Source organism: Cydia pomonella, chromosome 7 (assembly GCF_033807575.1).
Source record: "Cydia pomonella isolate Wapato2018A chromosome 7, ilCydPomo1, whole genome shotgun sequence".
NCBI classification, from domain to species: Eukaryota; Metazoa; Arthropoda; class Insecta; order Lepidoptera; family Tortricidae; genus Cydia; species Cydia pomonella.
Genome location: NC_084709.1, coordinates 13,106,773 through 13,129,632, shown reverse-complemented (window position 1 = coordinate 13,129,632; position 22,860 = coordinate 13,106,773). Strand labels below are relative to the sequence as shown.

Genomic DNA, 22,860 nt, shown 5'->3' with positions numbered 1-22,860 from the left:
GCATACTGAAATACGGTTGCGCATTAAATTGTTAAAAATATTATAGTTTGAATTTTCGTGGTGGGATGTCTATTAATTTAGAGATTTAGAGACCAAATATTGGTGGCGTCTATTCAAACTATTAGAGATTTTTATTTATTAGAGACGCCCATGATGTTCCTTTTTATTTTGTCCTGCAATGAAATATTTGAGAAACATTCGTACGCATAATTATGCGCTACGGTGTTTTCCGTTTTACTAATGATATGAATAACTAACGTAACGAAATAAAACATAAGTTTGTGAGAGTTCATTGGGAGTAAATGTTATGGTACTCATTAAACTAATTTATAGGGTACGATTCGAGGCGTTTTGCAGAGCGGTACTTTCAATAAGTGATTTTTAAAGTTATATGTAACACACGAGTATCACTCATCGTCCTGAATGGCGCAGGCTGGTGCAGGGCAATGTGCGCGATTTCGAGGAGCAACGTAAAGCTGACCTCGACGAGCTGAAAACGCGCCAGCCTGCGTCCATTCACTACCACTACCTAGCTAGTGTCCTCACGTGCCCTCAATGTGCGCGGGGGTTCACCTCAAAGATCGGCTATGTCAGCCATCTTCGGGCGCATGAGCGCCGAGCTAACTAGGAGTCGAAGTGGTCGCCACGGTCGAAACCGGCCGGAAAGATCATCATCATCATCATCACTCATAAGTTGGTGTCCTTAGTGTCGGCGTGGGCCAGCACTGCACACAGGTCAACGACCAGCGAATCGGCGAGCTTGTGCGAGCGCGAAGGCTGGCTACGATGTAGACCCATGCAGGACAGTCGAGACAGTACTGACAAGTTGGTGTCGTTGATGTCAGCATGGGCCAGCACCGTGCACAGGCCCGTGAGTAACGTGACAGCCAGCTTGTGCGGGTGCGGAGACTCGGATAGTTCAGACAGTACTCACAAGTTGGTGTCCTTGGTGTCAGCATGGGCCAGCACCGCGCACAGGTCCGCCAGCAACGAGTCGGCGAGCTTGTGCGAGCGCGGAGGCTCGCTGGATGCAAGACGGAGCCATGCTGGTTGGAGTCGTGGCCCGGACAGCAGTTGAGACAGCCTGCAAACGTCATCATCATCAACCTGTATACGCTTATACACAATCACAATTTATAGACAATCTTTGAGTAATTAATAGTTGAACTCGTACAATGTCAGATATATGCGCGGAAAATTGCAAAATATATACAAAAAAAAACAAGCTCTTTAGAAGGAATCTGTTTACGCCCATGAGAGGTCTTAATAGATTTCAACACAAACAAATACATAAATACATTATGCAGCAAGTTAAATAACATGTCAATATTATTTCGCAATAAATCGCAGTATATTTATTTCTAGTCGCAGTAGATCTGAGGTTAGATGTCATTTGCTACAGTCTATTTATGTATGTGTAATATTTAAATCAATAAAATATCAATAGCCATAGTGGCCAGGTGTAGTCGACACACCACATTCTGCAGTTGGGGGGACATCACCCATTGCCAAAATCTCTGCAAAGGGGCGCCGCGGCTAGGGTTAACTTTAGTTACCATCCAGCGCCGCCAACGCCGGCCGTCATAGTGGCCAGGCGTAGCGCCACAAACGACCGAAGTCCCTACAAGGGGGCGCTACGGCTAAGGTTGATTGTAGTTACCATCCAGCGGCGTCATGTGCGGCCTGATGCAACGTAGCGACGAACTTGCCGCCGGCACCAGCCGTCATAGTGGCCAGGCGTAGCCGACACACCATGCTCTGCAGTTGCGGGGACATCTCCATGCATCGCCGGATGAAGTCTCTGCAAGGAGGCGCTGCGTTTAGGGTAGTAGTAGGGGCCTAGTGCGACGCATGGAACGCACGCATGCGAGATGCGGGCGTCGATTGTTTCTATTCTTCGTCATATTGTTGGTATGTCGCAATTTAGTTGCCATCGATGATTGAGTATGAAAATATAAATGAATATAAAAAGCAGATGTGTTGAGGTATTCCGATAGGTTTTTGGGTATACTTAGTTCAGATAATTATTTGTGATGCCGACATTGTTTCATTTGATATACTGATCAAAGCTATATGAAAGTACTATTTAATAATACCAGTGCATTTATGATGGACGCAAGAACATTAATATTTTTTATAAATAAACTGTGTTTAAATTAACGAACCACTTAAACTTGATTTTCATACTCACTTCTCAGCAGCATCAGGGACACTGATGAGCAGAGCCAACCCCAGCTTGTTTTTCTTCAACGCCGCGCAACTACTAGCCAGGCTGTCGCTCGTCCCGCTGGTCGAGCTACTGCTGTATACCTGTAGCAACAAGTTCCCATGATATACCGCTAGTGAAAACCTCGTACCAAGCCGCTCCGGGTCGCAATAGTGGCTGTCCATCTTGGTAACCAATATTGCCAGACTTAAATCGACCCGGGATATAAACCGTGATTACCTTTTATATGAAATTAATATAACAGGTAATCACGGTCTTTTTTTATCGAATGAGGGTAGACCAAGCGCGGTCTACACAACTTTGACACCCACCCGCTATCTCCAGTTACCCGTGAACAAGATGCATATAACTGCGTCGAAATATCGGGAGCTCAAAAACAATATAAAAGGTAATCACGATTTATATCCCGGTCGATTTAAGTCTAGTCAAACTAACCGTGAATCGTCCAAAACCAATATTGCCGTAAGCTGATCCGTCGTAAAAGGCAGTTTTTGAAGCGGACCAAAGGCGACAACAAAATCGGAGGCGACAACACCCGCCTACAGTAGCCATAAAAGCCAAGTTTAGGCTCACACGAATTTATATAAGGCGACGCTCGGGTTAGAGCTAGGTAATAATAATGTAACTTCAATTATAGCGCAATTATCAGACTTCAGCCCTGACATGCACTGATTAAGATGTTTGTTTGTTTGGAATTATTACGTAAATAATGTGTAGCTGCATTATTGACTCCAGTGATATATTCTAAAGAAAACTAAGATTTAGCTTTGAACCAGTACGTATGGGGATCGAGACCGGGATTATTAACAGTGAAATTAAGGCACGCTTAGTCATATTGCTATTTCATAACCAAATATATATATTTGGTCAACTGTACTGCCCCACCTGCGATAGTTTTTAAAAGTAAGTTCGGCTTTGCAAGCCATATTAGAGCTCATGCTCGTAATTAGCTAGGGTCGTGGATAGCTACAGGGACCGTGCGCGTTGGAGGGTCTGCCATCTTGTGCTCTGAATTGGAACCATAAACATGTACATTTACACGTCACGTGTTTTTTTTGTGCATATTAGGCTCTGCCATCTTATGGGCTACATCGGAACAATAAACATCACATTTACGCCTCGCGCCAAAAATCTGACGGCTCCTGTGCTGCCTCCTACAGTTCATGCACGCTCCCTATATATATATATTTCATAACCTCCTGCTCCTGTCAAGTAGTAATCTAAAGACACTAGGCACAAAGGATATGTTTAAAGGTCATTCGCATTGAGACAGCGAAAAACAATGCATTCGCATCTACTCATTCAAACGACCGGCAATTTAGAAGGATGCAATCAAGGCTCGAAACTAGCGGTGCTCTATTCCCCATAGCGTGACTTGCAGACCTAGCAGTCTATCACAAGACTGTGACTCACAATAAACCGGTGGCATAATGAGTCGTCACTTATCAGGTTACTTGAGAATTTATGTTAATAGCAGCTATTTGTCGGCACCGATAACAAGTCATATGACTGAACGATAGCCGCGGTCACTCATGTCATGTGACGGATCACGCGTTTGTCGATAAACTGTGTACTTACAAACAGTGCATGCACTGATTTTCTGCGCCTGCTGGCTTTCACCAACTCTTACCGGGCGAGATACTCGTAACGTGTGAAGCGCCGATCAAATCCGCCGTTCCTTGCTAACGTTTAGTATCATATAACTTTAGCTAAATGTATATACAAATGCTACGACGTTTTTTAAGTTTAATGTAAACAACATTATCGTACATACGAGTAAATTCTGTTTTGAAAACAGTCTATGTAAACATCAAACGGAAGACCGAGAACTTATCATATTTCAGGTGCAATTCTGTATGTAACTGACACATTTTTGTTTCGGTGTGGTTCTAGACGAAAGCTGTAACAAAATTATGCTATGGTCAACCCTAAATTAGTAGAACAGAAAATTATAATGAGACCCGTTCATTTTTAACGGGTATACAGACGTTTTGTAAGTCGAATGTAGTTTGATATGTTTCCATCCCTGTAATCTAAGTAGTGGTAAGGTCACATGGCCTAACCGTCTCTGTACAGTAGGTATATAATACATGGCATGGCGACAACATGTAGACGCTAATCCGAGAGATAAAACGAGCGTTGATATGTAAACAAAACGATTGGGGAAAACCAAAAAAAACATCATCTACCTAACGACTTTGTACGGACTGGAAGATAAAGCTATTACAAAATAAGCAATTATCATGGATAATCATGTTCGGCAATGATAACGTCCTTCAAAAGCAATCTAGTGCATCAAATGTATATATAGGAAAGTACCTACTGCAAGTTATTTCATGAATTATATCCTCGTAAGGCCCAAGGTACTATCTAAAGGACTTATTCAGTTCGATGGAATTTAAATCATATTAAATTGGAACAGAGTTACATTTGTTTTGTTTCGATCAAATTTCAAACAAAATAAAATCAACTGCACTATAAGTTCAATTTTCAGTGGTAAATTTTTCATTTGAATGGCTGGGCTTTAGGATGCTATAGTAATTTAAATTGTATTTTTTAATTGAATGCATGTTAATTATAAGATGTAATGTTTAGAAAAGATATGTTCTGCCGAGTTTCTTGCCGGTTCCATATTGGGATACGCTCCACCAATTTAGGAGGGATTTAAATCTTATCGGAAAGATGTACTGGATCATATGTATATCGGGTTAGAGCCGGTGTAGGTATATCATAAGCGCATTATAATAAGCATACTTAAAAAATAAACTATTTTAATCTTTAGCTAAAGCAAATAATCTTAAATATAACGCATAAATAGATATAAGGTGTCTATGAATAATTAGCGCTCATTAGAATGTTTCTTAGACAAACGGGTTCTATTAAACGAAACAAACGGTTCCTTGTAAATATGTTGCGAGGTGCAACAAAAACACCTTCATTTTTCAACATACGTTTTTCATCTTAGATAATATATATCCTTTTAATAAGATGATGTTTACCTTGACTGTGCATTGTACAAAGCTAATTACAAGAGTATTAGCTTCCATCACATGACTAGATGGCTGGTAATCTTCACATCACAATAAAATTGCATATATGTAATCAAGACCCATTGTATTCTTAAGATGATCACCCAAAGGTCAATCAGTGCCTCAGTGTGCGAGAACGCATGCACTTGACTTTTAGACGAGACAAAAAGTAGCTACACTAAATGCAACAACGGGTCAAGGGCACACTGACCTTACAGGTGTAGTTGCATTTTGGTTCATGTTTTAACTCTCAGATAACATAAAAAATACAAAACACATTAACAAATTACAAGTGTACATGGAGGCCAAGATTATTAATATTATATTAAAACGGGTTTCCAACTTTTACTCGTAGGTTCTATACATAGGAGCCCCTATTTATTGGCGGGAAGTGTGAATGTCAAGTTCGAAGATCCGATTGAAGCCACAAGATGGCAAATTCGTAGACTGTGGAGGCAGCACCTGCCTAGAACCTTGAAGTGTCAATGTCAAATTTTATAGTTTTCGATTTAGGTCACAAGATGGCAGATCCTCTAACTCACACGGTTATCTTATATAGAAGTGTTATTGCACCTGAGACTCGTTGTGAAACCGCTGGTACGGACAGCAGGCAGGAAGGCGGTCGCGAGATTTCTGAACATGCGCTGCCGCCAGCTGCCATTGCCCGACGTGTTCAACGCCTAATGGGGCCAACATAGGTTAACATATTGTACTGTACCTGAGAATCGGTGGTAGTGGAGCCGCTAGGCACAGCCAGCAGGTTTGAGCTGGTACCGAGGTCGAAGCGCGTCGCCAGATTTCTGGACGTGCGTCGCTGCCAGCTGCCGTTGCTCGAAGTGCTTAACTTGCGGCCTGATGGGGCTGGACCGAGAAACATACGTTAACAGGAAGATTTGTCAGACTTAAGTTGATTGACGAGGTGTGGTTGAAGGTTTAACTGTGTTTGACTGATTTATGTCAGCTCAGTATGCTCAAACTAAATTATCTCCTACTAGAAAACCACCACGAAAAACTTCCAAAAGAGCCATCTAAATCCCTCTATTATTATGAAAGCGAGACACCTGACAAATTGGTATGCAGTATCTGTTTCAGGTTTATATAGGCATTTATGTTCACAGTAGCACGTTATTATCTAACATTAATTGTCGTCCAGTACCGACAACATAAGATACTTAAGCCTTAGCTTACTGTGTACCGTCGATTTGTGTAATTTTTCCTCAATATTTATTCACAAATAAATTCGCAGATGGAGAAGGCGGAACGATCAGGGACGCGTTCGAAAGCGATTGAGAGATTGGCTAGGGATAGAGACGTGGAAATTCTCCAGAGCCTTTGCCTGTGAAAGAGCTCTTGACTTGACCTATTTGCAGAATATTTTTTTGAATTAAGCCCGGCAGTAGGGCAATTCAACGAGCTAATAAAAGTAATAAGAAATATCACGAAAAGAAATATAAAAGTAAACTTACTGTGAAAAGAGAACATGTCGTCCTGAGTATTGCTTCCGTCCCAAACGTCAAACATGGAGAAATAATCGTAGGTGGATCCGATGCTGCTGTGCGGCGTTTGATCTCCGTAAAAACCTGCAGGATGAAATAACAATGTATTAATAAAAGCAGTCGCATAATTACGCAATTAGTAATACATTATACATAAAAAAAAAATTTTTTAATGTATGTAATCTGTATCTTTAGGTATTTAAATAAAAGTAAACAAAATCTACCCTCAAATGGCTCCTTAAGTCAGTTGAGGGTAGATGAAAACATTATATGATCAAATCCAGGCGGTTTTGTATTTGGTTGGTTAACAAATAAATGTTATAACTACCAAAAAATTTACAAATTGTTTTTTTACTTTTATTTAAATACCTAAAGATACAGAGTATAACACCGAATATCGAAAATCTAAGGTTCGTCTATCCTTTCCTATCAACGAAACTACAATTTTCGAGTTCGTAGTTCATAATGTATAGATGAAACGCACAAACAAGGTCAGACTTCCATGCGCATAAAGATTATAATTTTTAAAAAAAGTTACAAAACTGGCGGACCGTTGATTGCATATTTTCCTTCCAAAGTTTTTATAAAGATTAGCCGTCTTGCCAAGTGTTTTGAGGCACTTCACTGCGTTGGTGGGGGCGAATTCGCAAGCATCCAAAAAACAGCACACTAGCCTGCTCATGTGATGGACAAGAACATGTCGCAATGCGGACCGTACCGTAAACTGAACCTTGTCTGACGGGTTTACGTCACGTGGTTTGGATTGTTTACATTCAATAACAACGCTGAGAGGTATATCCGCAAACAACTGTACTAACATACGTTAACACAAATATGAATGAGTAGGTACTATCGTAAAGAATTACATCTCTAGCTCTTGAAGCGCTCGTCGAATGCGTATAAGATAACATATTCGAGAAAAGTTACACGTCAAGAGCCGCAAACAGAGTCATATTTATGTTATATAATAAACTAATGTGGTTTCTCGGTAAAACGAATGACTATCAACTGCAGTGCAGCCATCGTTATGACTACGACTTTATCATTCGCCATTCGTTTTATGACAAACTATATTAATTGTAACGTATCCACTGATCATGAGTAGAATGTTTAAGTTCGTATTGGCAACAAGGGCTATCAAAATACATAGTTATCTACTAAAGTTTAGGTATTAGATACCGTCGGTAGTTTTGAAAACTTGTGTTGATAGAATTATATGAATTCCCAGCGACGCGTCAGTTTGATATTATAAGTTGTACCTACTCGTAGTCTTCAATATTCAGTGAATACACTTCAATCATTATGTATACATCGATGCCCCTAATAGTTGATATTTAATGGGCAAAGCAAAGCGTTTTCCTGTGATAACAGAGACGTGATAAGGCGTGTAGTAGCCACGTAGGGGGAACACTTTAGTGATAATTTGAACCCTATTACATTGGTATAAAACTTAAAAGCATCGGTTGTGAATATTAGTATAGAGGTGTCTAGTATCATGCTGGTCGCGCTATATTTACTCCTTTAGCATGTATGTTATATAATTTGACGACCGGTCTGGCCTAGTGGCTAGTGAGGTAGTGACCCTGCCTATGAAGCCGATGGTCCTGGGATCGAGTCCCGCTAAGGGCATTTATTTGTGTGATGAGCACGGATATTTGTTCCTGAGGCATGGGTGTTTTCTATGTAATTAAGTATTTATATATTATATTTATCGTTGTCTGAGTATCCACAACGCAAGCTTCAATTTGTGTAAGAATGTCCAATATTTATTATTTATTAATAATTAGGACATTTACTAGACAGAGAGCAGAATATTTTAGGTGTAGCTAATGCTAAACTAAATAGGTACACCAATCATCATCAAAAACAGGATTTAACACAAAATACAGACATAACTTGGGAAACTTTACTACCGCGCCGCCATTGCCGCGATGCTCATCTGTATTCTGTCAGTCCTTTCCGTGCTATAGTGATGTGACCATATCTAATACCGATTGGAGGGCTGCACTCGTGAAAGCCTCTTCATCGGTTATCACTAATTAAATACAAAACTGATACATGTTCGCGCAACTACGGCTCTACATTTTTTTTCTACATCGCGTCAATTTCATTTGCGCTATTTATGAATAATATGACACGAATGTTTAGACAAATTTCCCATTACACGTAAATAGCCATTAGGAAACCTCAGCGCATCGTCTTCTAACAATTAAGAAAGCTTATGACTTTCGGCAGTCATTAATCACTCCCACCGTCGCCGGGCTAAAAATAGTTTAACAATGAATTGACCTTCTTACAAGAGCATTAAAATGTGTGTTGATTTCTGTGATACGAGTATGAAATTTCACCTTACTCCGCATTGTGTGAATTACACCTAACGCGCGATTTCAAGGCAATACGGAACGACCTTTTGTTTTACTGTTTCTCAATTCATATTTGCTCAAGTGTAAATATACGGCCTTTAAAAATACTAATATAAATCACATTGGGATAATTATATCTCTGATGATTGTGTACCAGTATTTACAAGATAATGCAAACAATTCCAAATAGTTACTGACGAGGCCAATAGGACGATAAAATTCAAATTTCGCCTTCATGATATCAAGCTTAGAGTCGGTTGCACCAAACCGTCTGTTACCGTTAAAGCGTTCGGTAATAGTACATTACGATACAAGTGCGAAAAATAGGAAATTCGAAACGAGTGGCGATAAATTAAAACACGACCGAAGGGAGTGTTTTAAATCGACACGAGTTGCGAATTACCTATTCGCACATGTATCGTACAACGTTTTACAGTACATATGGCCCTTTAAATATTCGACACAGTAACGTAATATGCTAATTTTCGCACTAGTGCGGTAAAGTAGCACCATATGTACTGTAAATTTTATTGTATGGGAAGTTTCATAGGTGACTGCTGAGTGGCTTTGAGCAGTCCGCTAAATGTGGATGGTGCAATTAGCCCTAAGTCTGTGGTCAGTCCGGCAAAATAATCAATACCAAGTAGCGAGTTACAACACTCAAATTCACCTGAATTGAGCAACGAATATGTATTTTTTATTTTATTTATTGAAAAAAAAAACAGATACAGGCCAATACAATATAAAGGCATGATTTCAAAATGGTATATATACTCGTACTTATATAGCCTACATCCTAAGACAATTCCCACTAGGAGGTCTGACAGTAGTTTAGGACAGCATTGTGATCGGAACTTAATAAACAGACTTATACTATACTATGCATATCGGAATATCATTGTCACATTTGGCAGTTAAATGATTGGAAGCTAAATGTTTTCTGCTGTGAAAGTATGTAGAATAATAAAGATTCAATCCTAACCTGAGTCTCCCCTATCGATGGAAAAGCTCAGCGATACCTCTTCTTTCTGCAGCGGCACGTTGAGAGGTTTGGAACGCTCCCTGAGCTCAACAGAGCTCGCCTCAACTTTACGCTCAACTCTGCTTATGCGCCGGGATGTTGGCACGCAGAACACTTTCGTACACATTAACCTGGACAAATAATGTTTAATAATAAGCAATGAAATCGCTTCTTTCAAATTTAATATATATTGTTATTAATTTACATCTACATATGAAACATCCAAAGAACACTAATTTAAATAAGATGCGTTCAAGGGTCCATTTCTTGAACTGTAACGATAAGCGGTAACCACGAACTATTTTTTTTTAATAGTAGTTTCCATAACACCCCACTAACAATATTAGTCTAATACCATTCAGGAAATCGGGCCCTGTATGTACATTCCCTTAAGATTGTATCAATCGGCTGATAAAATAACAAATAACTCTCATGATAAGTTTATGAATATAACATATTAATAATAATAGTTTGACGACCTGTCTGGCCTATTGGCTAGTAACCCTGTCTATGAAGACGATGGTCCCGGGTTCAAATCCTGGTAAGAGCATTTATTCGTGTGATGAGCACAGATATTTGTTCCCGAGTCATGGGTGTTTTCTATGTATTTAAGTAGGTATTTATATGTTATATATATCGTTGTCTAAGTACCCTCAACACAAGCCTTATTGTGCTTACTGTGGGTCTTAGTAAATGTGTGTAATAATGTCCTATAGTTATATCATGTAACATAAAACCTACATATTGACTGTTTTCACACTAGATCACGAGCATATAGCTTCGACAAAGTACGTATAAAAAAATATTGCTCGCCTCGCATTACCAACGTCACCATCGATCGTTCTAGAGCCCAAGTTCATAGGCCGCGACGATACGTTCTGCGCAACTATCAACATATTATGTATGATCAAATCCTTACCTATGTTAATGTGTTGTGTCATGTGTGGTCGTATCTATATACGACCTTAGACACGAATTACATTAGCAAGCCTATAGCTCACTATATATAGGTAGATTTGCACTCCCTTACACCACTCGGCGCTGGTACACAAACAAGAGACTAATAGCGGCGTATTTTTTCAGCAAATCATACTGAAAGTGATAATTTTACAGTAGGTAGATATGTGTTTACCTTTTCGGTTCATCCATGATGTGAATCTTCAATGAGACGCCTTTGCAGCTCATTGCAACAGCGCCGAATATCATCTCACCGAGTACGCTCGCATCTGCCGCTGGACCTTTATACTGGACAAAGCAAACAATTATTAAACTTGAGCAATTAATAATAAAACCGGACAAGTGCGAGTCGGACTCGCCCACTGAGGGTTCCGTACTTTTAATATTTGTTGTTATAGCGGCAACATAAATACCTACATCATATGTGCAAATTTCAACAGTCTAATAGCTACCACGATTCGTGAAATACTGCCTGGTGACAGACGGACAGACACACAGACAGACGGACTGACAGAGGAGTCTTAGTAATAGGGTACCGTTTTACCCTTTGGGTACGGAACCCTAAAACAAAAAGAAAAACACAAATTGTCTCTTTTATATTCGAAAGTTATGTGTGCTCGAGATTAATTTTGGTTGTGAATTGTATCGAACTAAAGCGGTCCCGAGGTAGTTTTATTTGTTAGTTTCACTGTAAGGTATATTCTTAATTTTCGGGCGCAAAACAGGCAGATTAGAACCTAAACCTGTATAATCTGCATATGGTATTATTATAAAGGTCTATTTATTTTATAGATCGTGTCATTCACGAAGACGCATGCCTTGACTCGTATTGTCATGTTACTAAAGGTTAGATTTGACAAATCTGCGCGTCATCGTGAATGACCCGAACTATGAGCAACTAATCAACTGTGATAGTGACGAAAATAAGGATCTGTATATACATGTGACCAATTTGGCAATTACTATCTATTGATGCTGATTGTAGAATCTAGAATATCTCATTATTAGAATGAATAGTCAATTGGGATTAATTTTACAATAACATACATAGGTACTAATCGGGAATTAATAAAACTCGATCGAAGCTATCATACTTCATCATATTCAGTACCGAGTGCAACAAATTAGCTGCCTAGTGCCTACGTACAATAATATTACAGTATTTTTACTACACATCGCATTTTGAAATTTAATTTATCTGGTATTATTTTATTCTATCTATCTATTATCTGTAAATAATAAAATTACCTATAAGTATTATTAATGAGAGTAAACAATAACAAATAACGGACAACAATCTAATGATTCTTTGGTACTTAATTTTTATGCCAACTGTGCAGTAAATAAATTCTTTAATGTTCTCGTACAGCGCGAATTTCAAATTTTCCTTGGCACGATAGCCCGTCGCGCCTACATTTTTCAAAATTGCCCTTTTTTCTACTGACGGACCTGGACTTGACAAACTATACATTTAACATTCACGAGATTCCATAATCATTTTCGTATACGACGAAGCCAAAAATCTGTCCATCTAGTAAACAAAACGACACTTTTACCGTATAAAAACATTCAGGTTGTCATAAAGTCAAGTCATTTGTTGACAGAAATAAATTCTTTGGTCAGACAGGTCCAAAGAGTTATTGATTTAGAAGAGATGTAAGGTCTAAGCCTCGAGTTTTATAGCTGAAGTAGATGGTGGTGTACTATGACAAATGTTTTTGTGGAAATACCCAGTTAGTAGAAAACGCTAATCGAAACTAAAATATGTGTATAAATGTACTTATGAAAATAGTCACGTGACTTATCGTATCGCTTGTCATCTCGATACTTTTTTATTTTCGTTTGTCGTTTGTCGACGTGGGTACGATTTTTATCTTGGCTAGCACCCATTCAGCGGTAATCACGACAAGTTATTGTTTTGCCTCTACGAAGCATTTCCTCTACATACCGGGAAACCTATATTATCGGCTACGACTTAGCGCTACGACCGTAGCTCAGCGGTGAATGTGGTAATCATCAACCTTTGACGATTCGAAGCACATTTTTTCTTAGCCTTTACAACTCTTAGAATGAATTACTCTTTGGCCAACGTGGCACAGACAGGCACCTAACAGATTTCCTCATAATAAATCGTTATTGTCTTGGCATCATAGCGTAGCGTTTATGCTACACAACTATTTGAAAAAGAAATCTTAACAATGGCATAACGACTATTTTTAGTTTTCTCGTGCCCCGTGTGGTAATGAATTACGTAAAGACGTCCATAAACGTGATATTTTCGAGAACATTTCAAGTAAGTCAATATTTGATTATTGATTAGGTAGGTACGAGTGGTGGGTCGAAGGGGCTGCTAAATTTATAAGAATTATTTGTACTCAACGATCAATATTTGTCACTTCGTATTACATTTTACTTTAGAAAGCATCTTTTTTATTAAATTAAGTTTATTAAAATTAAAGAACAAGCGTACGGTGCGTACCCTAAAAATACATAATATAGGTATGTAACAAACCCGAAACGTGCACATGAAATGTGAAAAGCATGCTTTTTTTTTTATATGGCTTACTGTTGATTGCCAGTGTCATGTCGATTTATTTATGATAACAATAATCGAATTTCGGGGGCGCGAATTCTTATCAAACACTAGGTTGCTAATCCAAATGAGAATGTAGGAACGATAGTAAATTTAAAAAGCATGCTTATTGCTATGATTAAGCAATGACTGACTTCACTACATAGAGAAGTGTCGCTTTGGCGTTTAACTTTCACAGCGAAAGGCTTTCCTTATTTACACTAAAAATATAACAATAATATTATAAACTATACTGTGACGTCAATGAAGTTAAGATAAACTTGCACATAACAAATATACATTCAATAGTTTCAACCGGCATATACGCATTAGTATTCGTAAAACATAGTACGAAATACGAACAAAGAGCTCACGTGATCCGCGTTCCGTGATACGAGACGGACTTTTATCTAGGAAAACAAACCAGTTCCTCGTGGTAGCTTTCATGTACATTACACATTATTAAGGATTTACTGCGTTATGATTTTATCAAAGTCATGGGTCTCCCGTTTGAATAAGATAAAGATCACAGATATTAACATCACGTGTCGGTAGCAACATTACTTGCAGGTACTGTCAAAAAATTATTGGGGCATTCATACTGTAGATAATGAAAATCATTTAAGCTTCGAAAGAGCAATTAAGTACAAGTACTTAAACCGGCAATTCATGAGCGGTGTGTTGTTGCCTTGAAATACTTTGGGCCCACTTGTTCCAAGTAAAGTTAAATTATATATAGAACGACTTAATTGTTCCATCACGAACATATGATGTTCATAATAATTGCAATCAGTCTAAAATTACAGTATCCCACGATGTAGTTCGTTAGTCCCACTTAGAGCAGCGGCTTTAATCAAAAAGGCTAACAACTAAGGCGGTCCATAAATAGAAGCTGTAAGTGAGAATAAACCCAGTAATTGAAGTCTCGTGACGCCATATCGACCAATTGTGATGTTATTTTTATATCGGGGTACGCCATTCATGCAAAGTCGCATGCGTTATTTCAGACGGATAGAGTATGGTCCATTCGGCCAGAGATCGCACGTGGACTAAATTCATGACTAAAATGCACGTACTCGCGTAAGTACTACCTAATACGTATAACTCAAGGAGTTAGGTCCTACGTCATGAAATTTTATGTTGATACTATTGGCTTACCCAAGCGGATGCCTATAGGCTTCTTTTGGATCATCATCATCATCATCACCATATACCAAAAGGCCTAAATTTCCTGTCACAACCGGCTGCGCTGTACTCATCCGTATATAATGTTGTTATGCAAATAGACCGTCTCGTGAGTAACCACGTGACGGTAGTATTCGAGCAGATTAGCATAATTCAGTTACAGTTGCGGCTTAAATATTACGTAGCGGTTCGACTGCCTACGAGTCGTGAATTATTAATTTCTTGTGGAAAACATTTGTACGTAAATGACTACTGTACCGATAAAATAGTACATTGTACACGAGAACATAAAACAACCCATTTATTCCGAGGCAATTTATGGGTTTGTACCGCCAGGCGGGGGTTATATACTTATATCAGTAAAGGAGTTTTCTATGCAGCCTTCACAAGTCCATAAAGTCGAACTTCATGGGCATGAAAAGTAAAGAAGTATTATCTATGTATAAAAATAAGGAAAGTACTTTACTAATATCTGACGTTACGTGACGAATTTACTTTAGATACATATAGCTTAGTTTTGATGGCTAGAGTAGAACATATTACTTAGCGGTGCATATGATAATAATTAGCAAATCAATTTTTTGTGTGACAATATATACATATGTCACCTTTAGAATTTAGTTACCATAAATTACAGTGAAACCTGGATACTTCAACACACTGGACACTTCAAGGGACCTGCCAATTTGTATCACTTAAAGAGGTAAGAGAGGTATTGGCATTGTGAATGTCATCTCGCTTTGTGTGGCAGGGCACAGCGCAGCGGATGTCATTCCAGATCTAGAGCAGAGCCCAACTGGGGAAGTACCTCCACCTTATTACAGAAAACCGCAGCCAAATAACACTAGACCCTACTCATAGTGTTGTGTTCCTGCCGGGGAGTAAGGTTGCCAGAGCTCAACGAGGGGGAGGTTAGGGTCGGCAGCGCGCATGTAACTCCTCTGGAGTTGCAGGCGTACACAGGCTACCGAGACTGCTTACCATCAGGCGGGCCGTATGCTTGTTTGCTACCGACGTAGTATATAAAAAAAAGGTATTCCACTTACCCAAGGTCTCAGTTAGCTAGGTATAAATAAATGTATGTCTCATTTACAGAGGGTTACATTAATAGAGGTGAAAATAGAGGTTATTTCAGTTATAGAGGTGGTTAGTTTAGTAATTTAATAAGTAATTTAGTAAGTTATTTTGTAAACGTATGAGTTGTAATCTTTAACAGTACAAATAATGTAAAATAATCCTTGTCCTTCAGAACGTTGAGTGAACTTTTAAAGTCTATTTAAGTTTTTTTTAATGATTCTACAAAGGATAGATTTTGTCAATTATTTTTTGGTTTTTCACTTATTACTTATCAAGATTTTAGCTTTCGTTTCTATAGTTTTAACTATTTATAATAAGTCAATAAGACTTGAAGACCATTAGACACAATTAACCAAACGCGGAATTTGTGGGTAAAGTAAGAATTGTTGATCTGGAATAGTGCTAGTTAAAGAGGTCATAGATTGACGTTATCTCAGACACAGAGGTCGATTCCTATAATATTCTAAAAAAACAATTGAGCAAAAGTATTCTTGTAAAGACAGTCTCAGTAAAAGATGTAAACACACTTCTTGTCTCAATTACAGACTATAAAATCCAAAATACTAATCTCAGTAATAGAGGTTTGTTTTGTCTCACTAATAGAGGTAATTCTGTGCTAAAATGTTGAGACCGCACCATGAGTCCCAGCTATGGAGGTTTCTCACTTATCCATGTCCTACTTAACCAAGTTTCATTGTATTTGATCAAACATAATTTGAAATAGAGGTGTTTTGTTGTTGCCATCTAATAGATAAAAGACCAAAGTTATGACAGCATCGTTCCAAGCGATGGCGCCATAACCTTTAGGATGTGCCCGGTAAGATGGCGCCACTTTTGATATTTAACAAATTTAACACATATCAGTGAAAGAATAAGGATCAAAGTCAAATGGCGTTCAAAAAGTTTTAATCATGTGTCGAAAGATGGCAGTAAATCTATGTGGCTACAAGGTTTTCTATGACAATACACCTCTATTTCAAATTTTCGTTGAATATGATTAACTTGACACAAGGGTAGGTATTTTAATAAACCACCAAATAGTTTTTGAATATACTCGTACAACTGAGCAAACACAACAAAAACCCACCGCAAACAATAAGCATGCAAAAACTAAAACCTATGTCATAACCACACTTATGCAGTAGGCGGGTGACGACAAAATTGCACAATACTTGAAGCATGTCATGTGATGTAGACAGGCTAAAACAAAAGAGAAAACGATTTAATGTCCGATGCGAATGTTAGATGCGTAAGTAAGCAATAAATTATCAATATTAGGTATCATCACAGGTTTGAGATAAACTCCTGTAGCTGATGAAAATTTAAACTTTCTCTATCTGACGCACCTTGATTTACTTATGAGATGAGACTGAATGTTTTTAACCATTCAGCATAAATCGACTTATTGCCCCACCCACCCTATTCACCCGATTTAGCACCACCGGACTTTCATCTGTTCCCCAATTTAAAAAAAACATATATGTGGTATGAAATTTTCAAGCAACGCCGAGGTCCAAGCTGAGGTGGATGCCTATTTTGAAGGTCACGAGGAAAGCTTCTTCAAAAGTGGTGTAATGGCTCTGGAATCCAGATGGAACAAGTGCATTCAACTCGACGGGGACTATGTAGAAAAATAAAAATAAATTAACCTCTGTTTTGTTTTTAATATTCAGGCCGCGAATTTTTCAATCCACCCTCGTATATCAACACACCGATCACAATATAATAATTTTAAATTAAATCTCAAATTATGTAGCAGTTTTTGGAGCAAAGTAAGCACATTTTACAGTATACTAATCTTCTTTAAGGACCCGGAGGAAGGAGGAAATAGTAACTACTATCGAACTGATCTGATGATGGAGACCGAATGGAATGTCCACCTTACAGAAAACCGCAGCCAAATAACACTTGACCCTACTCATAGTGTTGTGTTCCTGCCGGTCAGTAAGGTTGCCAGTGCTCAACGAGGGGGGTGGGGTTAGGGTCGGCAACGCGCATGTAACTCCTCTGGAGTTGCAGGTGTACATAGGCTACGGAGACTGCTTACCATCAGGCAGGCCGTATGCTTGTTTGCCACCGACGTAGTATAAAAAAAAATAAAAAAAATGTGTCAATAAGATCTTTGAAATAAGTTGGTCGTGAGAATCGGCTTCATAAGAAAATTATACTTGTCCAACTAAAGGAGAGTACAGTAACGGAATTTGAAGGTTTGTCACTATTGAACCTTAATGCCATTACATAGAATCGCAACTGTACAATCAATGAAAATTCGATTTTTTTTTTGTTTTCAATCGCCGGCACTCTCATGCTCTTATTTATAGGTACCTAAGTTATATGCGAGGAAGACATTATATCAGATACTTAAGACAATGTACAAGCTCTTTTGTTGCTTCTAACTCGTGTTTGTACACATACTCCAGTTACAAAAGGTCAGTAGATGAGAAGGATCAAAGCTTTTCCTTTGTGACTGAATCTGAACGAAGTACCTAGGTACTAACGTATACAAATACGAGAGTAATTGCCCTGTGTCGGTCTTCCCAACCTTAAATTAGTATTTTTTTTATATTCTTAGTATTTCTTATCATCTTTATTTGAATGCCTAAAATAAATAATTATCTTTCAGTGTCATGGTCCACACGTGCACTAATTCATTATTTGAGCATGTCAGATGTCACACCATCGCTGTAATGACAGGACTGTTTCCAAATATTTAGAGTTTGTTTTGGGTGGAGGAAGTCCTTCTGTTGATTAGTGATTACAGTGGTGCTATCCAAAGAGCATATATTATAATCACTACGTTTTAAGAGACGGGACTTCCATACTAGCGAGTGGAATCCCTTTGTTTCGCAAATCATTACCAAAATGTACGACAAAGAACTGTCAAAGAACCATAGTACCAACATAAGCAATTTAAATAGTGTAGTACGCTACACGCTTGCGTTTCTTATCGATATCGATAAAATGGGGAGGGTTGAAATATAGACTCTTGTCTACAAATTTTGTACTCGAAATCAAGTTAGGATCGAGTCCACATTTAAGTTGTATGTTATATAGTGGATAGTTCTATGAGTGGACTAATACGTGGTCGAGCTTAATGTGGAATCGATTTTTTTTTAGAACACCTTGTTGTTCTCCACCACTAGGAAGGATCAAAGTAGCACTTTTTTTCCCTACTAGTAGGAGGGATCACTTTTTTCCTCTTTTTGCATACTTCTTAGGTTAAATTATTTAATTTAATTACCATTATTTAAATTTATTTATTTATTTGTACCATAATAATTTCCTAGGTGATGTGAAAAGCAGTATGTAAATTTATCACGTGGTAGCAAAAATATTTCCATCTTAGGGTGGTATTCCACCTATCCAATTTCTTGGTCTAATGTCATTGCGTTTCACTCTGTCATTAATCAAAATGTGAGACGCAATACACATTGGACAAAGAAATTGCATAGGTGGAATACCACCCATAGGCGTTAACAATTGAATCCCTCACTACGCTAGGATTCTATTTTAGAATACCTCGTTACACTCAGATTGTAATTATAAAATCCTTCACTATTTCTTTTCTTAATTTTTTATTTATTAAAAGCACTATTTTCAAAATGATCTGCAGATACATGTTTCAATAAATGTAACTTTTGTATGGGAAGATGTATCAGGTCTTCGTTCCCAACAAATTTAACCCACTGCCTGCATCTGAAAACATACAGCCTTGGTTATGTACAGTTTATCAACTGATTATTTAGCGCTAATATGCATCTATAAATCAAATCAAATATGTTAAATAATGACCATTAATGCATAGATGATAGATAATTTTCCACTGAAAATCTTCGACGAATTAATTTTGTGTCATATTGCATGCAAGTTCTCGGGAGATTTCACATATTTTATTTAATTACTTACACTAATATACAAATAAACATACAATTATCGATAGTTTTAGTACATCCCTAGTTCACAACTAAAAATAATATAAAATATCAAATTTTCGATGTGTTTAAAGCCTGCTGCACCAAAATAAGGTCAAAAGTATCTAAAGCAATACGTACCGGTCATTATCCAAGGGAAATTTCGCCATAAAATCCCTTTTTTCGTGATTTTCTCGAGTGGCTCGCTTGCCACATATTTCACACTTAGTAAACCGTTTTCTCGGTGGCATTGTAACAAACTCGTTCTTTACTCTGATCACGGTTCACTATTTTCAATATTTTCACTAAATAATAAAGAAATTGCACGAAATACCCGAACAAAACATTGAAGCCTTCATAACAAACAAAACAATTAGGCTGACAGTTGACTTGATGTAAACTTGACAGAATAAATAGCACTGACGTTTTATTTTTCTTCGTTGGCAAAGATTTGCGAAACAAGTTCCATACAAAACTTATTTTGTTCCTAGTTGCGTCAGCCTGGTGCTATCTACTGTATTCGTATGTGTATGTATGTCGGGGCATGCTCAATGTAGGGTTGCGTGGTTACCATTCTGTCAGAATAAGCTCAACGGGGGCTATTAGTAAGTATCATGGCCATACATTATACCTAAGCCTAAGAAAAATAAAACAAACAGCTTTTTGTATTGAAGGTACCCTAAAAAAATGTTTTTCTAGTTTTAATTTTTTTACCGTTCTGTTACCATGCATCTTTTATGTATCCATATCAAATTTCAGCTTTTTAGCACGATCACGGGGCAAAGCCGCGGACGGACCGACAGACGGACCTGGCGAAACTATAAGGGTTGTTACTGTAAGCGTGGTTGACTACGGAACCCTAAAAAGCAACAAATGGCTAACAGGTCATTTTTAACGTCTTAAATAGGTAGGTACTAAATGTACTCATTCGTACAAAGGTATTTGGCTTATATTTTAGCACAAATATGTATAATTAACTGTCCCCGAATTTTGTGACGGTATCGTGTCGTGGCCTTGATGTTTTCACCCACTCTGAAAGCGCTGTTCTTTATATATACTGCAAATAATTTTAAGCTTAGATTTTTGTTCGGCAATGGCAAGGTTAGACCACACTTAAGACCTCAAAATCATAGGCATATTAATAGTTTAAGATTAAGACCTTTCTGACTTTGACTGTCCTCAACTCTGGTGCCCATAAAACAGTAGTTACAATATAACTTACCACATAAGCGAATCCTTCTGCAACCTCCACAACGCACGGAAACGTATTGGTCTGCTTCGCGTCGACATCTTTGCCAGCTGGCACTTTCTCTATAATCGAAGAGTCAAACAGGAGTTTCCTCCCTCGCCAGTCGCACTCCTTGAATAGAAGCAAACGCACTTGCTTCGGCGTTATCTGGCAAGACCTGTTGACAATTGGAACATTTAAAATTAAATTAGAACAAGAGAACCTGAAGCACTCTCTCAAACGGTATTAGGCTAATGTTATTGGTCTCCTAGCCTTGTAGGTAGGTAGGTACTACCCTGCCTACGAAGCACAAAGTCCCGGGTTCTTCCTAGTAGGGGCATTTATTTGTGTTTGTCACAGATATTTGTTCCTGAGTTACGGATGTTTTCTATGTATTATCTATTTATTATCCCCCTTATTCATAAACGTGTACTAAAGTTACGATGCCGCTAATAATCGTTTGTCCCTTTCCGACGTCCCCCCTAATCCTAAACACATACCGAGGCAAGTCCTAGACTGGAATCCCCAAGGAAAAAGGAAACGTTGCCGTCCAAAGCAGACCTGGCGCGGGACTATAATTGCAGAGGCGAAGGCTATTGGGAAGACTTGGAGCGAACTCAAGCACGAAGCTCAAGACCGATCCAGATGGCGGCGCACTGTGGACGCCCTCTGCCCCATCTAGGGGACATAGGACAATAAGTCAAAGTCAAGTCCTTTCCGACGTATTGGTATGATGGAAAGGAACAAACGATTATTAGCGGCATCGTAACTTTAGTACATGTTTATGAATAAGGGGGTATATGTACAGTCAAGTGTAAAAATATGGGTGTACACATCTTACTCAAAAATATGTCCCATAGCATCTTATTCCAGTGTAATAAGAGAGTAGTACCTACTTTACCGCACTAGTGCGATAATTAGCACATTACGTAACTATGTCCAAAATTTTAAGGGCCATATGTACTGTAAAACATTGTCCGATACATGTGCGAATAGGTAATTCGCAACTCGTGTCGATTTAAAACACTCCCTACGGTCGTGTTTGACGTCTCCTGTGCTGAGTGTGCTGCCCCCTACAGTTTATGCACGCTGCCTATACCAAATCGGTTCAGCGATTTAAGCGTGAAGAGATAACAGACAGGCAGATAAACACACTTTCGCGTTTATACTATTAGTATGAATTTCATCTGAATTGGTACAGTCAGCGTCAAATAGTTCGTAGCAGTCAAAGTGGCCAAATAGTTCGGTACACCATACTAAATATATGGTTTGACCACTTTGACTGCTACGAAGTATTTGACGCTGACTGTACAGCAGTTCAAAAGTCAAGAGAAACGTCAGACAAACAGACAGAGTTAATTTCACACTTATAATATTAGTAAGTAGGGATTAGTGTGATATGTATAAATCATATGCTAAGCGCAACATGGTTCATGTTCCATGTCAAATCTGTGCCAAAAAAAATTAATTTTTTTTTTTAATTAAATAATTTGAAAACTGTGGGAGAATTAGAAAATAAAATTTCATGCTTTATTTTTTACATGGAGTTCTTTTAATTGTTAACCATTTTGAATCGTTGCAATTATGTACGTTTGACGTGGACGCTAGTACGCCAGTACAGAGGTTTCAAGAATAGTTTTATTGGTAGAGTCAAACCAAGACAAGTCTGCAACGATCATGATAGGACACGCAGTGTAAGTGTTATTTTAAACGTCAAATATCTATGAAATTATGACGTAAAAATAACACTTTACTGCATGTGCTATCAAAATCGTTGTAGACTTATCTTGGTCG

At 38.3% G+C, this 22,860-nt stretch overlaps 2 protein-coding genes across 4 annotated transcripts in view; one reads left to right on the top strand and one right to left on the bottom strand.

Moving 5' to 3' along the window:
• The window catches only part of LOC133519878 (folliculin-interacting protein 2), a 38,265-nt gene that overhangs the window by 11,058 nt on the left and 4,347 nt on the right, over positions 1 to 22,860 (bottom strand). For 2 of the 3 annotated variants that reach the window (XM_061854055.1, XM_061854056.1), the window contains exons 2-9: positions 21,061 to 21,244; positions 11,269 to 11,381; positions 10,098 to 10,267; positions 6,723 to 6,836; positions 5,975 to 6,117; positions 2,192 to 2,310; positions 1,661 to 1,801; positions 935 to 1,084 (exon numbers count right to left, since the gene is read on the bottom strand). In XM_061854055.1, the coding sequence (XP_061710039.1) occupies positions 935 to 1,084; positions 1,661 to 1,801; positions 2,192 to 2,310; positions 5,975 to 6,117; positions 6,723 to 6,836; positions 10,098 to 10,267; positions 11,269 to 11,381; positions 21,061 to 21,244 (1,134 nt within the window). The remainder of the gene's footprint in view (positions 1 to 934; positions 1,085 to 1,660; positions 1,802 to 2,191; positions 2,311 to 5,974; positions 6,118 to 6,722; positions 6,837 to 10,097; positions 10,268 to 11,268; positions 11,382 to 21,060; positions 21,245 to 22,860) is intronic. The other variant, XM_061854057.1, reaches the window with a different exon arrangement.
• The window catches only part of LOC133519888 (27 kDa glycoprotein-like), a 186,545-nt gene continuing 185,543 nt past the window's right edge, over positions 21,859 to 22,860 (top strand). The window contains exon 1 of the mRNA XM_061854075.1: positions 21,859 to 21,868. The gene's annotated coding sequence lies outside the window, so the exon portion shown is untranslated. The remainder of the gene's footprint in view (positions 21,869 to 22,860) is intronic.